At 47.0% G+C, this 17558-nt stretch overlaps 1 protein-coding gene across 3 annotated transcripts in view; it reads left to right on the top strand.

The window, feature by feature from the left end:
• Positions 1-2608: 2608 nt before the first annotated feature.
• The window catches only part of UBE2F (ubiquitin conjugating enzyme E2 F (putative)), a 51362-nt gene continuing 36412 nt past the window's right edge, over positions 2609-17558 (top strand). Inside the window, exons 1-4 of one of the 3 annotated variants that reach the window (XM_012755684.3) lie at positions 2611-2844; positions 7419-7552; positions 14168-14197; positions 15100-15165. In XM_012755684.3, the coding sequence (XP_012611138.1) occupies positions 7435-7552; positions 14168-14197; positions 15100-15165 (214 nt within the window). In that variant the 5' untranslated portion in view covers positions 2611-2844; positions 7419-7434. Of the gene's footprint in view, positions 2845-3329; positions 3413-7418; positions 7553-14167; positions 14198-15099; positions 15166-17558 lie in introns of those variants that run through there. The other 2 variants (XM_012755685.3, XM_012755686.3) reach the window with 2 other exon arrangements.

Raw genomic sequence — 17558 nt, forward strand, 5'->3', positions numbered from 1 at the left:
AGCCTCCAGATTGTCAGAAAGTAAGTGTCTGTTGTTTAAGCCACCTAGTCTGTAGTATTTTATGGCAGCTTAAGATGCTGGGAGAGGCCAGCTTTCCTGCTTAGGAGAGCCTTCCCTAACCCAGCAGGTACCCAGGCCCTTGCACCTGCTGTTCTTAACCACTTCAGGACCAGCGTCGACTATAGTCGATAGCCACAGATGAAAGTGCACAGCGACTGTAGCCGACAGCCATGATATGACTTTTCCAATTTTTCATGTATCAAAATAAAATTGTGAACATTTAAAAATAACGTAATGACAACATATATGTATATGTTACCTATTCTGATTTACATTACAAGTAAAACTGCCTGTAAAATAAAACAAGCTTTCAGTGCTTTCAAGCTTTCCTCATGACACAAGAGCAAAACGGATTCAATCGTCAATGCTCAGCACAAACTATCAGGCGGACTATGAGTGCCGGCTGTGGGCAAGGTTTCGGGGCTGGTGAGCGCTGTACCGAAGTGGTTAATCAGCTGGCAGGCTGCTCCAGGCCAGAGCTGGGCAGGCCTGGCTGAAAACAGGGAATATCACCCCTTCCACCACCCAGCTGTCAGTCTCTGGGGTTGAACTTCAAGGGGAAGGGATGGAGGGAATGGTGAGGACACTTGGTAGGTTATTGCCACCTGCCTTTCCTCTGGCAACAACACTCCTATGTGAGGCTCACAGCTGAATCTCCACCCCTACCCCCACACAGGTGGTGCGTTTGTGACCCAAGTCCAGCCAGTCCCTCCCAGAAAAAGTGAAATGGGAGTGAAGGGCAGCTAGCCCCTCTCTTCCCTGGATTGCAAAGATGTGTCTGAGGCCGGGCCCTAGCTCCACGGAGGCATCTGGGAGGACGAGGCCAGCCCGCAGAGGCCAGGACTCAGGTGAGAGGCCTACAGGCAATAAACCACGGCACTGTCCCAAGGTTCCAAGAGCTGACCTCCTTGGGTTCTGTGAACACATCCGTCTTTTGAATCTTTTGTGCTTAAAGTAGTGCAGGTTTGCTTTCTGAAGGAGCCCTGGATGAAGACAAAGTCTTCCTCTGGGGACTAGTTTAGCCTCTTCCCTTGCTGCTGGCCTCACCAGCTGCCTTGGGGCCATAAGTTGTGCTGATTGAGGACAAATCTCAGGGCCAGACTGCCTGGGTTCAAATGCCAGCTCTGTTGTGTTGGGCAGACACCTTAACTCCTGTGCCTCAGTTTCCTCATCTATAAAATGGGGATAATGCCTGTTTCATAGGGTAATTGTGAGGATTAAATGAGTCAATAACCTAGTGAGCCCTACATAAGTCTAAGGTGAAGGCACAAGGCGGTCTCACAAAATGGAGATAGAAATGACTCCATTTATCTGCAATGGGTGAAATCTGGGCCCATGTGGGCCGATATGTGGTACAGCCCATCCTGCAGACAGCGACCCTTAGTGAGACAAGGGCTCAAGCCACTTCAGGTGTACCTTCAACGACTGCCTTGCTTCCAGCCCTTATCTTCTCTTGCCAGGACTCGTGCAGCAAGCTCAAGTAATATTTACCCAGGAGATGCGTGCCCATCACCTTTATGTCCCGAGATGGGAAGGGCGTGGTAGGAGGATGGAGGAAGGAGGTGAGGAGGGCTGAGGAGCTGCGCCCAGTCAGGGAAACAGGCAATGGCGATAAACGCTGGGCACCAGGAGGGCGGCGGCAGTGCAGGGCTCCAAAGAGGACAGAGGGCACCTGTACCGCCCACCCCACCCCACCCGCAGACTTTAGGGCCTCTGAGAAAGCGGCGTCTAAGACTCGTTCCCAAACAGAAGGAATAACAACATGAGTCGTGTTCTTAACCGGTTTTCCTGACTCGCCTCTCTTCTCGGCCAGGCTCCCCCGCCACCGACTCACCCAGAGACAAAAGCCTCTTTTAGAAAGAAAACCTGACATCGTCTCTCCGCCGTTTAAAACCTGTCAGTGGGGTTTCGGACACGGAAGTCTGACCCCTTGGCTCTCTCTCCCCGCCTCCGCCGTGAACCCCGTCTTCCTGCGGGGGACCCCCTCCGGAGCCTCGCCGACCCCACGGGGCCCACCGAATCGCTCGGCGACAGAGGGCGCGAGGAGAAGGACCCGCGCCCCGCACGCTGGGAGTGGGACACCCTGGGAGGGGTCTTCAAAGGACGCGGGTTACACACACGCCAGAGTAGAAGAAGGCACGGAAGTGATGAGAACAGCGCGAAGCTCACCGGGGGCTGAGGGACGCCCGCCGGCCGGCCCGGCCCCTCGTCCGTGCGCGCTGCAGGCCCGTGCTGGACACGCGGCGGGAGCCCCACCGCGGAGGCCGTAGGTTGCGGCCTGGCGGCTCCTCCAGGACTGCCGACGCCGGGCCCCGCTGCCCGCCACGCTGCTATGACCACTAAAGGAACCCAGTCAGGAACGCCAGGCAGAGGCCCAGGCGCTCGGGCGCTCTTTCTCCAGAGCGAACCCGGAAGCCCCGCCCCAGGCCACCACTCTCCAATCAGCGGGGGCCGAGAAATCCGTGCCCGCCTCCCCATGCTCTCTCCACCAATGAGCGAGGTCCTAGCCGCCCTCTGCCCTGCCCAGCCCAGCCGCGGGCCGGCGCACGCTGCTGTTCGTGTGTCAGACTCCAAATAAAGTTCTCCGTGGCTTTGAATTTTTTTTTTAAAGCGCCCGCTGCAGTCGCGGCCGCTGCAGGCGAGAGCAGCCGAGTCCCCGCCCTGCCACTTCCGGTCCCGCCGCCGGGAGCCGGTGCGGCTGTGAGGGGCCGCGTCTCGCCGCCGCCGCCCGGCCGGGCATGGTGTTGGGCGCCGGGCCCGCCTCGCCTGTCTCCGGGTGCCCAGGTGAGGAGCGATCGCGCGGCTTTGCGGCGGGCGAGGGGCCGCCGCGGGCTCCCGTCGCGCGGCTGCACGGGCGGGCCTGCGGGCCGGGCCGAGGGCGCGAGCGCTACCGGGGCCGCCTCAGGCCCGCCGGGCTCCTCACACCCGGCACCGGGACGCCGCGGCACCGGGACGCCGCGGCACCGGGACGCCAGGCCCGGCAGCGTGAATGGCAAGGGGCCGGGGCCGGGGCCGGGGCCGGGGCGGCGGGGGCGGCAGGGCGCTGGCCTCGCCGGACAGTGAGTGATGGTGGCGACGCGGGACAGCCCGCACCGAGCACCTGGCGTGTGCCGGGCCCTGTGCCAAGCGTGGCACAGACCTGCCCGCGTTCACGCCCCACGTCGCGGGAGCTGCCGCCTGCAGTGTACCGAGGAAGCAGGGCGTCGAGCTCCTGGCCAAGGTCACCGGCCCCACCGCGGCCGCAGGAAGCGGGACTCCTGGTTGCTTTAGGAGCGGCGCTAGGCCGTGAGGAGCGGGGAAGCGGAGGAGGAGTGACCGCGCCCGCCTCGTCCGCCCTCCTGCAGCGGGAAGAGTATGTATGGACGCTTACCTGCAATTGGGGGCGGCCGGGCTAGTTTGGAAAATGTTACCGCGGCAGAGGAGACGAGAAGGGCAGGGCATCTTGGACAGATTAGTATAGCAAAGTCTTGATTGCAGACCTGGTTCCGCAGGTGTGTAATACTCCCCTCCCTGGGCTCAGTTTCCTCATCTGTCACAGGAGGGGATTGGCCCGCCCCGCCCCTCTATGTGTTTCCTCGCTCAGGGAAGTGGGCTCAGGGTGGGTTGGAGTAGCCAGAGAAGGCTTCTTGGAGGAGATTGGAATCTAGGTAGGAATCTCTTTTTAAGGGAGGGATAGAACTAGATGGTGTAGAGAAGGAGGGCATTCCAGACGTGGGTATCAGATTGAACAGAAGCTTCTGGAAATGAGCAGGGTGTTGTTGAGCAACAATGGGGGGGGGGGACTGGCCTGTCTGGTGCAGAGGATTCCTGGCTGGGGAGCTGGAGAAAGGCAGGGGAAGGATAGAGGTGGGAGGAATATTCAAAGGCAGAAATCACCACCAGGCTTAGTGATGTGGGGCTTGAGGACCCCCACCTGGACCACACCTGCCATTCAGGTAGTAGGCAGTGCTGAAAATAAGGGCCTGGGTTCCAAAGATGATCAGCCAATCAGGGGGACTCCTGTGCCAGCTAGGAGGTTCCTAGGCACTGGCATTCTGTAGAAGAATGGGGTGTGGACTTTTATGTGTCCCTGATCTGGGCCTCTTTAGCTGGGGAAGTTGAGTGTCCCCTAGTGACCTCAGTTCCATCTTTTGTGTTTGGATTGGGACTTCTTCATGCAGGAGGAGTTGTAAATAAGGAGTTCCCCTCACCTTGGGCTGCATGGACCCTGATGTCCCTGCACAGGTAACATGGCCAGGTTTTGCCACTCTACACAGGAGTGACAATGAGTACATATCACTTGATGATGACACTGGTAATTGACACACAAGAATCTCTTCCTTGGACAGCCTGAAAGCAGGTCCCACCCAGGGGAGGAACTTCTCTGAGCCAATTACAACTTGTGGAATTTAGAGACTGAGCATGCTATTCAGAAGAGCTGATCTGTTACCAAAATACTCCATTAGTCAGAATGTGATTTGCAATAAAGAGGAAGTTTAGTTTTAAACCAGATCTTCAAGAGATGAGGCATATTGAAGAAGGAAAAGAGAATTCTGAAGCAACTGCAAGTATTCAGCTAACTTCTTGACAGTTTGAATAATAACTTTAGTTTGAGTCCTTTTGTATAGATTTAATTTTACAACTATGGAAACATTCGCAAATTAGACCTTTGGCTTATCCCTCAAGTGGTATGTGATTCTGATACAGATAATAGAGAAATAGATGGTCGCTATATACTTAGATTTCCTAGAATATTAGGAAAGTACATTTTGTATTATCTTCTATGGAAAAACAAAACACCAGTGTTACATTATCTTATATCTTGCACAGTCAGTGCCTAGTGTGTTTTATTCAGGGCCACAAACGTGTTGAAGATAGCAAGCCAGGAAATTGACTCTTCCAGTGGAATGGGTGTGGGGCATCCTCTGCGCACAGAGAAGACTGGTGTAGGGTGGTGGAGGTGTAAGAGCATGAAGCACAGCCCGAAGGCTGCAGCGGACAGGAGAGCATCTCGGTGGTGAACCTTTCTTTATGTGAGCAATCGCTCTTGCCAGGCTCCTCTGAGTGGTTCCTTCAGGGCAGGTCCTCAGGAAGCTGGGTGTGGACCTGGTGCTTGATTTTCTGTGGGACTCGTCATTTTGACTTTCCTAAGGACTTTCCTAGGGTACTGAACTCTTTAACACACATTGTACTTTTTTTAACTTTTTGCCCTATTTGCATTGCCAAGGTTAGCCAGAGAATAAAACCCGGTGGTCCTTATATAGAGCATCCGGTGCTTCCAGCACACCCCCAAATAAATGGATGCATATGTTGGCCAATCGTCTGGTGATCCTGACTGATGTGCTCAAGTCTGGGCTCATGGCAGTGGGCGTGGCCGGGGAGGCAAACACTGCACTGTGGTCCACATCCGCCTGAGGGATTCCTGACAGGATCATTCCACGTGGGGGGGCGGCGCTGAGGCAGGACAGCGTGGCTCCAGGAGATGCTGCTGTCTCTGGCAGTTTGTGCGCTGAAGTACCCACAGGCGTTTTGACTTATCTTGTGAAATGACTTCATGAACTGAACTGATAGTTGCCTTGCCCTGGGTGAAGCTGTGATGACGTGTGTGTTCACTTATTGTCTGTGCGCCTGTGTAGGTCCATCTGAGGAGAAGGCACAGCAGAGTGGGGATGTAGAAACTAGTATTGATTTGTTCTCACATTTTTGTCAATTTTATTGAGGTATAATTGAGGCACACTAAACTGCACATATTTAAAATATGTAATTGATTAGTCTTGACATACATGAGGAGAGTAGTATTTTTATATTTTGGCTTTAAGGATCTTAGCCTCAAACTAAAATTTCTGTGCTTAGGTCAAGCTTTTCATATGGAATTTTAAAATCATTTTCTGTTGAAAATGATCAGGATGATATTGAAAGAAAATGATACGAAAGCAACAAAGGAAATTTTGGAAATGTTGAAATGGTGACCATTTTTTTTCCTCAATCAAAAGAAGTTCCAGGCCGGGCGCTGTGGCTCACGCCTGTAATCCTAGCTCTTGGGAGGCCGAGGCGGGCGGATTGCTCAAGGTCAGGAGTTCAAAACCAGCCTGAGCAAGAGCGAGACCCCGTCTCTACTATAAATAGAAAGAAATTAATTGGCCAACTGATATATATATAAAAAAAAAATTAGCCGGGCATGGTGGCGCATGCCTGTAGTCCCAGCTACTCGGGAGGCTGAGGCAGAAGGATCACTCGAGCCCAGGAGTTTGAGGTTGCTGTGAGTTAGGCTGACGCCACGGCACTCACTCTAGCGAGACTCTGTCTCAAAAAAAAAAAAAAAAGAAGTTCCAGAGTCCCTCTCTGGAACCATGGTAAAGTAAACAATAGTTAGGAAGAATGTCAGTATATGTTAGAAATAGGAGGTAGATTCTGGAGGATAGTTACACCTATTAAAATTGGTACCATCCTATTGGACTTTGTTGATAATAATGTATTAATGTAGGTTCTTCAGTTAAAACAAATATACCCTCTGGCGGGGGGTGTTGATAATGGGGGAGACTGTGCATGTGTAGGGGTGGGAGTATATGAGAAATCTCTGTCCCTTCCACCTAATGTTGTTGTGAACTTAAAACTGCTCTAAAAGAATAATAAAGTCTTAAAAAAAAAATTGGTGGCATTTCTTCAGCCCTTCTCCTACGCAGTCAGGGGCATCTCCTGTGTTTACTCTTTATTGTCCTGCCTAGTGAGCTTGCAGTGGGGCAGCCTGAAACACATTGGGTGGGAAGCAGCCGATGAAGAAACTCTAGTTTGGGGCATGAATTATAACTTAGTCTTGATGCTGATATTGCCAATAAATAAATAAAATGCAACATAAATCAACACAACATGAATAATGAGAACATGCCTTTTGAGGCTCTGTCCATACCTTTATTAAAGGAGGAAGGGAAGCAAAGCCTTATGGTACCCCTCCACCAGATGCTGACGGGTACGTGGTCCCCTGCAGCTGGGGAGGCAGACTTACCAGTGGGCAGTGAGAGACATGGGGACCCATCGGTGAGGGTATGCTGGTGGAAAAGCTGTGGAGCCCCCAGACCATGTGCTCCTGGGAGCTTTGTCACGAGCACATCCCAGGGCCTGGCACCTAGTGTATATACCCAGTGACTGTTAAATGCAACTCTCCTTTTGTAAAAATTTTAATTCATACTTTTAAAAGTTAGACTTACAGAGCATGGCATAGAGCTTACCCAAATTCATTATGAAGGAATCCAGTCTTACTAATACTCATAACTAAATTACAGAAAAAAAATTAAAACTAAAAAACACCTGTACATTTTTTTCGATGTCTAGTCATTGTCTAGAGACACAATCCTTACCCTGCCTTCCTTGCTGTCTTTCAGGGTAAAGGTGGCAGTAATGCTAACGCTAGCAAGCAAACTGAAGCGCGATGACGGTCTCAAAGGGTCCCGGACGTCAGCCACAGCGTCCGACTCCACTCGGAGGGTTTCTGTGAGAGACAAGTTGCTTGTTAAAGGTAAAATCATCCATGTGAGCTGTTCTGATATCCTAAAACAAAAGGAAGTTTGACTGCAGGCTCTTTTGGGATATAAAGCAGCTTGTTGCTGAATAGCAATACCTGTTTGAAAAGATTAAAAAACCTAATTGCTTATCGCTACAGTCGAAGGACTTGGTACCATGCAGATGATTAATGGCAAAGAGGTGGTATTGGAATCTGTGGTGTGTCTCATACACTGGGAATATCCTTTGTAGGGTCTGCCAGAATGCTGGCAGAAAAAATACGGTGCTGACAGCCGCAGGCCTAAGGCTGGGTTCAGAGCTGCCATCATCTTCCTCTTTCCCTGACTCTCAGCACCAGTTTCTGTCTGTAAAGGGGAGGGAGGTGAATTCCATAATCTCTTAGGATCTTTTCCTGTTTTATTCAGGTCAAAGCTTATGGCGATTCTTGTGCAAAATTAGTTCTCTTCATAGAATTATAGAACTAGCTGTGTTCACTTCTGTATCCATGTTGGTGAGGGAAGACGTTATCTTTGGAGAAGGGTTGATAAAATTTGTGAGAGTATGTGTGTATGAAAATACTCATTCATTTGTGGTTTGAGTGTAAATTTTGCATTTGTTTATTGAGGAAATTTTTATAATTTTTAGATGCACAGGCAGTTTCCTAGGGTCATGAGACCTCCAAAAGATGATAAAAGTTGCTCCTTTTAAGGAGCTTGTAATTTGCAGTATTTTTTACTTTACTTCATAATAAGTGTTTACATTTCTTGTGTGTACAGCATCTAGCAAGCAAAGAAAGGTTGAGCAGTGTATGAGAACTGCCTGTTTTCATGTCGTATTAAGTGGACAACATGGGGATGGCTGGCATTTGTATGTCCTAAAGGAATCTAATGACAGGAGTGCTGCTGTGTATAAATGCACTAGGCCTTCCCAGACACAGGTCACTGATAAACTGGGGACAAATGGGAACAGGAAGGCACTGGGTTTCTGGAGACTTAACAGAGTACTTTCTTCTTGTTCTCCCTCTCCCTTGTTCTGCCCCTGCATTTTGACTTAGCTTTGGGTTATCCAGCTTGATGGATGATTGGTTAAAAGCAGAGTAAGCATCATTTTTTACATCTTGGTCTCATCTATGAAGTCTGGGAGAACATTAGATGTAATTCAGAGTCTGCTACAGTGCTAGAGGGTTTACCCTGGCAGGGTCAGGCATGGGCAAGGGCCCACGCACCTCACTTGGGTGGGCCTGATAGGACTTGAGTCTCTTTCTCAGATTCCAGCTTTAAGGTTCTGCCTGCAGCAGAAGCCAGGAGCTAAGCAAGCCAGGTAAAGGGGTTTGGGGTACTTGTGGCAATACTTGGAGTGGAGAGTGTTTTAGTGCCTGGGAGTTGCGGTGAGAATGGCCCAGATGTCAACCGAGGAGGAGCAGGTACAAGCTGACAACTAGACTGTCCCATCCTTACCCAGTCATCATCATGGTTAACATTGAGCACTTATACCACAGACTGGGTAATTTATAAACAACAGAAATTTATTTCTCATGGTCCTGGAGGCTGGGAAGCCCAAGATCAGGTACCAGCAGGATTGGTGTCTGGTGAGGGCTGCTCTGCGGTTCCAGGATGGCGCCGTGTTGCTGTGTCCTCTGGAGGGGACAAACACTGTGTCCACATAGGGCAGAAGAGAAGGAAGGGCAAAAAGGGCCTGAGCTAGTTCCCTCCAGCCCTTTTATAAGGCACAAATCCATTTACGAGGGCAGAGCCCTCTTGACTTAATCACTTCCCCAGAGGCCCTGCCTCTCACTACCACCACAGTGGGGATTAAGCTTCAATATGAATCTTGGACCCATTCAAACCGTAGTAGGCACTTTATGGGGTAGTTCTTGTTTGGCTATTGGAGGGCCTTGCCAGGTGAATGTTTCATGTTACCCAAGAAGAACTGAGACTCAGAGGTTAGCAACTTGCCCAGGCTGCTGCTGTATTGCTGCGAGACGGCCTGACCCACAGCCTGAGGTAGGACAGGCTCTGGGGGAGCAGACTCAGCAAGCAGAAACTGAAGGAGCAGGACCGAAGTGGAAGTCCACAAAAGGGAGAGCTCAAGGAGACTCTGAGTCTCTTCCACACCTCCTGCCCTGCTCAGGGATTCGCCTCAGGGCTCTCAAATGACTTCAGGGCCTGGCAGAGCCCGGGGGAGCCCACTGAGGCATACCAAGCTGGACTCCCTTCTGGCTCCAAGGTCAGGAGATGTCTTTGCTGGGGTGACAGGGTCCAACTAAGGTTCTTTGACCTTATGAGGCCCATCAAAGAGAGGAACAGAACCAATTCCTGACGTCACTATTTCTGTCCTACCTGAGTACTGGTGATTGTCAAGTTTTGGGGGCCCAAAGCACTTGCAATTAATGGCAGTCAGGCTCAGTGTAAACCCCTCCCAAGGCCTGCTCCCTCCATTTGCCTCAGGCTGGCGGGGCTGAGTGCTGAGTAGTTTGGGCTTCGGGTGGAGGTTGGGTAAAGAGAAGGGTGGCTGGCCCTGAGAGAGGAGGCTGTAAATGCAGAGTGTGGAGAGACTGCTTTGATGGTTGATGGTTGCTTAGTCTGTGGTGGCCTTCCATCCCATGATAGTAGAAGCACGGAGGTGGGGGGGAAGGGGGGAGGGTAAGCCTCCACGAATGGGTAAGGGCTGTCCTCAGGCACTCCGGCCTCCTCAGCATCGCTGGCAACTGAGGCATTCCAAAGGTGCTGTGGATTGAATCTGTGCCAACTCCCCACATTCATATGCTGTGCTCTTCACCAAGGCTGCTGGCCTTTCAGAGGATACTCATGGCAGGGCACTGCAGCCCTGCAGGCAAGGTGCTTCAGTGCTCCCCATTTCCCAAGCACCCCATGTATGCCCTGCCCAGTGCAAGGTGCTGAGCTCAGAGGGCTGGGGCAGGCTGTACGGACCCTACTAAGAAGAATGTGCAGGGTCGGGGGGCAGGCAGTGAAGAACCAGCCCTGTGTTATGAGCAGCCCAGGGTAGGCAAAGGTAAGTCTGTGCTGTGTGGGGGCCGTTGTGGTGATCGGGTGGATTTTGCAATCTGATATTTCAGTGCAGTCATACTTCAAGTGGGCCCTGTGGTTTGATCTTTAGTTAGAAAGGAAAAGAGTCTTAATTTCTCAGCAGGAAGTTGTGCAGCCAAGGAATTGTGCAAGGTGCCAGGTTTCTCCCAGAAGTTCTGGGCCACAGAGTGGTAGAAGTGTTAGCATCTTGGAAAAGGTGAGGCATTAGCAGTTTAAAAACAGCTGTAATTTCCTGCTACGTTACAGGTGGGGTAGTGTCCTTCAGGTGGTGAGAGTTTGCAGGGAAGGGCTGCAACCAAGAGGCCTCTAAGTTTGCAAAGCAATTGGCTTTTTTTTTTTTTGGTCACAGTCTTATGTTTCCTATAAGGTGATAACTATTGATGTTAGCGAATTATTATTTGCCATCATTTGAAGTGCAGAAAAACTACTTGTCATTTGTGACAACTCCCTAAGAGGAGCACTGCGTGAGAATGCCTGGCTTATTTTATATTCTGCACTGGGCTGAACCAAATGCCGAGCCTCTTTATTGAAACCCTGTGCCTTAGGATTGTATTCCTCGCCTGCAGGGGGCCTGACTGTGGTGGGTGTCATCAGCAGGCTGGTCCCCAGCTTCCCTTAGCTTTGTCCCCCTTCCGTGGATGAGCTACACTGAAGACGCAAATGGAAGCATAACACTCATCTTGGAATTTAAATTCTTTTTTTTTTTTTTAGACAGGGTCTCACTCTGTCACCCAGGCTGGAGTGCAGTGGCCTCATCACAGCTCACTGCAACCTCAAACTCCTGGGCTCAAGTGATCCTCCTGCCTCAGCCTCCCAAGTAGCTGTACAGGCATGCACCACCACACCCAGCCTAAGTGAATATTTTTTTAATGTACACACTACCACACAAGACTGCCAAGAAGATAGACTCCCAGTCTTGTGTTTAGTCACAGAACTTGTTCTGTTTCCAGTCATAGCAAGAGGATCATGAACTATTCTTCCTCTTCTCCCTGCACCCAGCTCTGCTGAAGAGATTTGCCCTTTGTCTCAGTGTGAGAACACTCGCCTGCTAGAATATGGCCTGTGTTGCCCTGGACCCACAAGGAAGCAGCTGTGGGCCCCCTCCCTTTCCCTGGCTCCTCCTCTGTCCCGCTCCACTTTCTGGGTGCCTGTCTCACATACTTGGGCCCCAGAGCTAGTGAATTTAATGGGCTGCCTGTCTCTACCTAGATGCCCAGTTGCCTCATATAAAGAACTGTTATCAGAGGCCTGTGGGTCTCCTGAACGCTGAGCCTTGGAGTAGAGCCTTCAGCCAGCCTTCCCACTCCTCCAGCTTCGTGAGCGTCTGGCCTCCATCACCCCTTCCTCTTATTTTAAGGCTAAATAATGTTCCCTTATATATACTGTATATACTATAATTTCTTTATTCTCAAATGTTGATGGACACTTAGGTGGTTTCCATATTTTGCCTGTTGTGAATAATGTTGCAATTACTATGGGAATTGAGATATCTGTTCCACATACTGATTTCATTTCCTTTGGGTATCTGCCCAGAAGTGTGATTGTTGAATCATAAGATAGTCCTGATTTTACTTTTTTGAGGAACCTTAATACTGTTTTCCACAATGGCTGTGCCAGTTTATATTCCCACTATCAGTGTATAGGAGTTCCCCTTTCTTCACATCGTCACCAACACTTGTTAACTCTCCTCTTTTTCATAGTGGCCATCCAAACAGCTGTGAGGTAATACGTTGTTGTGATTTTGATTTGTAGTTCCCTGATGGTTAGTGATGTTGAGCACCTTTTCATTTAGCTGTTGGCCATTTTTATTTCTTTTTTGGAGAAATGTCTAGTCAGGTCCTTTGCCCATTTTTAATTGGATTATTTATGGGTTTTTTTTTTTTCTTTTTGCTGTTCACTGTGTGAGTTCCTTATATATTTTAGATATTAAGCCCTTATCAGATATAGGATTTGCAAATATTTTTTCCCAATCCATAGACTACCTATTCATTTTGCCAATTGCTGTGCAGAAGCTTTTTAGTTTGGTATCCCACTTGTTTATTTTTTCCATGGTGTAAGATAAGAAGCCAGTTTCATTCCTTTGGACGTGGATATCCAGTTTTCCCAGCACCATTTATTGAAGAAGCTATCCTTTCCCCATGGTGTTTTCTTGGTGCCCTTCTCATAAATTAGTTGCCTATGCTTATATTTATTTCTGGGCTCTCTGTTCTGTTGGACTATGTGTCTGTTTTCATGCTAGTACCATGCTGTTTGATTACTGTGGCTTTGTAATATATTTTGAAATCAGAAAGTGTGATTCCTCACCTACTTTGCTCTTCTTTCTCAAGTTGCTTTGGCTATGTGGGGTCTTTTGTGGCTCCAGACAGATTTTAGAATTTTTTTTTCTATTTCTATGAAAAATGCTGTTGAAATTTTGGTAGGGGATACATTGACTATGCAGATTGCATTGTATGTACCTTATAACAATATTATAATAATTCTTCCAGTCCATGAATATGGGAGATCTTTCCATTTATTTGTATCTTCTTCCATTTCTTTCATTAGTATTTTACAGTTTCCAGTGTACAGATCATTTATCTCCTTGGGTAGGTTTATTCCTAAGTATGTCATTCTTTTTTGATGCTATTCTAAATAGGATTGTTTTCTTGATTTCTTTTTTGGATAGTTTGTTGTTAGTGCATAGAAACACATATGATTTTTGTGTGTTGATTTTATATCCTGCAACTTCACTGAATTCATTTATTCTAATAGTTTTTTTTGTGTAGTCTTTAGGGCTTTCTACATATAGGATCATGTTACCTGCAAACTGGGGTGATTTTACTTCTTATTTTCTGACTTGGATGCCTTTTATTTCTTTTTCTTATCTGATTATTCTGGCTAAGACTTACCTGCAAACTGGGGTGATTTTACTTCTTATTTTCTGATTTGGATGCCTTTTATTTCTTTTTCTTATCCGATTATTCTGGCTAAGACTTTTAGTACTATGTTGAATAAAACTGGTGGGAGTGAGCATTTTACCGTGTGCCAGATCTTAGAGGAAAAGACCTCAGCTCTATAATCTATAATAGCAGGCTTGTGGGGGGTTTGCAGCTTTGTCCTGCAGAAGGGTGCTGGGCCTGGCAGCAGTGACTAGATGAGTGAGAGAATAGGAACTGGGTGGTCTAAGGCCCCAGAGAGGAGGGGACTGGGGCCAAGAAATGTGGCTTCAAGGAGGCAACTTGAAGGTCTGGGAAAAGACATGGGCACAGATATATATAAGTCAGATTTTGAGGGGAGTTGTTCTACTTGGGGAAACCATTTTCAATATCACTATAATGACTTTACCTATAAATAAGTTCTGTTAATTTAAAACGATTTTCATTCATATTAAAGCGAATTTTCAAGGTTTTGTTGACATTTTGCAAGTCACTTTGTTTATCTAAAAGCTGCTAAATAGCTTAAAGTCTAAACTTTAGACCAGATTTCAGTTTGTCTAGTTTTATTTATTTATTTTCTTCTGTGTTCTAGAAGAAATTGTCAAGTTAGAACTGGTGATTTTGTGAAGTAATTGACTAATATTAACAATAATTTCTTTTTTTCTACAGAGGTTGCAGAACTTGAAGCTAATTTACCTTGTAAGTATAGCATCCCCAATCAAACATTAAGTACTAATATTTCAGTCTGTCTGAAAGAGACATTTTTTATTTTTTGCAGAGAAACCTCTATAAACTTTCATGTACAGAGCTACAAACTAGTTCTGAATAGTTACTGAGCACTGCTACATGGAAGTTATTTTATTGGCCTTTGTAAGTATTTTAGAGTGATTATTAAACAGATAGTAAAGATATGTTCTTTGGTGACTTCTTGTTTCCTCTTTAGAACAGTGAGTGTCATATTTTTGGAAAGCATGGCTTACTTGTACAAGTTGGTTTAGATTTTCCCCTCTGATTGGGAGAAAAGGTTGGGGAAAGAATGAAAAGAAGAGGCACATAGCATGTTGTTTTAATACCTAGCATTCTCCTTTGTTTAAATAAAGCAAAAGATGCCGAAACCAATCCCTCTGAAAGGTGGACCATCAAGAATAAAGAAATTATCAAGGCGGATTAAAAAACAATAAAACTACAGAAAAGAACCCAAACTTTTAAAGGTCAAGAAAAGTTAAGTTCTAAAAAATAAAAGGTTAAAAGTCAGGTTTTTTAGTTCAATGCAGGTGCTTTATTAAAACTCTAGAATTAAGCTTTTCCTTACATGTAGGCATGGGCTCTTAATTTTTAGTGACCATTTAAAGGTTGAAGGAAAACATCTCAATTTGGAATTAACTAGTAAAAGACCATAAGGAAAAAAAAGTAGCAAAAACCTCTGGTTTGCAATTTTAGTGTATTGGCATAATTATTATCAAACAAATAGTAACCAACTTATTCCATAAATCATATAAACCCCTCTAGCACTGCTAACTTTATGTGTGTTCAAAGGTTGGCCTCAACATACGGACAGTTGCTCGCTACCAGACCTTCCTGATGTGCTATTTCTTTTGCAGGTACATGTAAAGTGCATTTTCCTGATCCAAACAAGCTTCACTGCTTTCAGCTAACTGTAACCCCAGGTAATATTCTTACGTAAAGTGTTAAAGTGATTTTCTGATGGGGATAAGACCACAGGACTTAGGGATGCTATGTCTGAGGCTGTGGGAGGAAAGGAAGTGAAGGAATTGCCTGAGCAGAAGCCTGAAATAAGGACAAATGTTAACTGCCTAGTTGGGGGACATATATCAGCGATCTGGGAGTACAGCAAAGCATGCTCCAGTCTCAGAGCCTAAGGGGTCTCATGCCTGAAAACCTGTAGATCGGCCTGACATGAAAACGTCTTATGGCTGTGGAGGTAGATTGCACTATGTCAGCCCTGGAGAAGGGTCTTAAGGCTTCCATTGTTAGAACACTGGGCCAAGCTCCTTCTCTCCCTTTCTCTCAACAATGCCTCAGTTAATGTAAAACCAGTCTCCCAGTGGGAAGCATGTAGTTTCTTTGTTCCTTGGTCAAATGGATCACAGCTACTAAAGTTAAAGATTGCTATCTATGTACATAGCGTGTGCTTGGGATAAAATTAGTTTACCTTGGGACAGGTTGTACCTACTAAAGAATTATGTATTTTCACTTCTAGATAGGAGAGGGTAACTAGCTAGGACACCTTGTGATTTTGGGGGAGCCCCAAGAATTTTATTCGTTGTATTCTATGATTTTTTCCACATAAGATCATTATATTTTGTAGCATGACAAAGAGAATAAAAAGCAATTGCTGGGTTTCAGTCACCACCACCTTGGCACTGGAGTGCTGGTGGTCCCCTGATTTCCCCATACTCTTAAAATTATTTTTGTGTCTGTGTCTCTGTTTCTTTTATCTCTTGCAATGCATTCTTCCCGGGGACCTTATCTTTGTCAGGGATATCGCAAACCCCTGATAACTTTCAAGCAGCGAATTTTAAAGGCTGCCCAAATCTATAACCTTTGGCTTGATTTGTCCTCTAGCCTTTTAAAAGTTGATACAGTAATAACCATTTTATATGAAGACAAGATATATGCTTGTAGTCAAATAAAACATAGTAAAGTGAATTTGAGGCATTCTGTGTATAGTCTCAATAACTATATGTAAACAGTGACAGTTGAGGCTGTGGGTATGTAGTGAAGAGTATGGGCTTTGAAGTCATAAGCAGGTTCCCATCCTGCTCCCCTACTTAGAAGCACTGTGACCTTGCTTAAGTTGCTTAACCTCTTAGTTGCAGTCCACCTATCTACAAAGTGGGGGTCAAATGGGACCTATCTCATAGGACAGTTGCAAGGATTAAATAGATGGTGTGGGCAAAGCACTTAAGCCCAGGTCTGGCACACAGAAGCAGACGGAAGATTACCAGCTGTTCCCGGTAGGATTGATAAGTGTCTAATCTCCAAGCTGCCCCAGGGTGGCAACATATTTCTCCTCACTCAAACTGGGCAGCAAGAAGGAGGACTTGTGTATTTTCTAGGTACAGGGCAACTCCCAGAGTGCAGATTCCCACACTGCCCAGCCTGCTGGTGTTAGTGCTGGACAGGGGCTGGCGACCAGTCCGTGCTGCTGTGGGGAAAGGCGAAAGGAGGATAAGCGAGCTCACGTGAGGGAAGGAAGTTTTGTGGTGGAAATATAGGGTGTTATTTTATTTGTAGGATAGAAAGGGAGTGAGAAACTGAGAATAATGAGTCACTAGCTAATTAAAAAGTAGGGGAGAATAGAGAATTTTGGTAAGTGATGACAGGCCCATGAATAAGCCCTGGCCTTATTTCTCTGTGGGTAGGATGGGTGTTTTTCTGTGGAAGCTGTTTTATAATAATAACACGAGCTATCCCAATTTCAAAATATGCTTGAAAACTTTTTAAAATTCCATTTTATCTGTGTGGTGGCTCCACAAAGGGCTCTGGGACATATGTGAGTATAAATTCAGTCTGGTCCTATTCCTCTAAGATGAGGAGAGTGCTTGGATATAGTAGTTAATTCTGGAAATGGGGTGTTCCATATGCCTGACGTCTATAGATAAGTAAAGTGAAGGACTTTAAACTACGAAATGTTGACAACTCTAACCATCCTTTGGCTCCCTTCCTAAAACACGTTGCCCATTCTGCTGTTTTTAACGAGAGGTATTGAGCACACGCTAAAGTTTTCTTGGTGACTCAAGGTCATTGTTATGGATGGCATTTACTGTACAGTTAAGTAATGTAGGGTATTTTCAGAAATTATTGTAGTGCTTAAGATTTGCTCTCTGTTTACTAAATAACCTCAGACTTGTGTGTTTATAGTGGAGTCAGTCCTGCCCTCTGCCTTTCTAGGGTACTTTAATGGCTGTCTGCCCCGCCCTTCCCAAGCACGGGCTTTGTGGTCCTCTGCCACTCAAAGATCTCTGTTGAGTTTTCCAGTCTTGTTTCTACCATATGATTGGGTTTCTGTCAAGTCTAACCTCTGGATGAATGTTTC

This window comes from Microcebus murinus, chromosome 8 (assembly GCF_040939455.1).
Source record: "Microcebus murinus isolate Inina chromosome 8, M.murinus_Inina_mat1.0, whole genome shotgun sequence".
Classification (NCBI taxonomy): Eukaryota; Metazoa; Chordata; class Mammalia; order Primates; family Cheirogaleidae; genus Microcebus; species Microcebus murinus.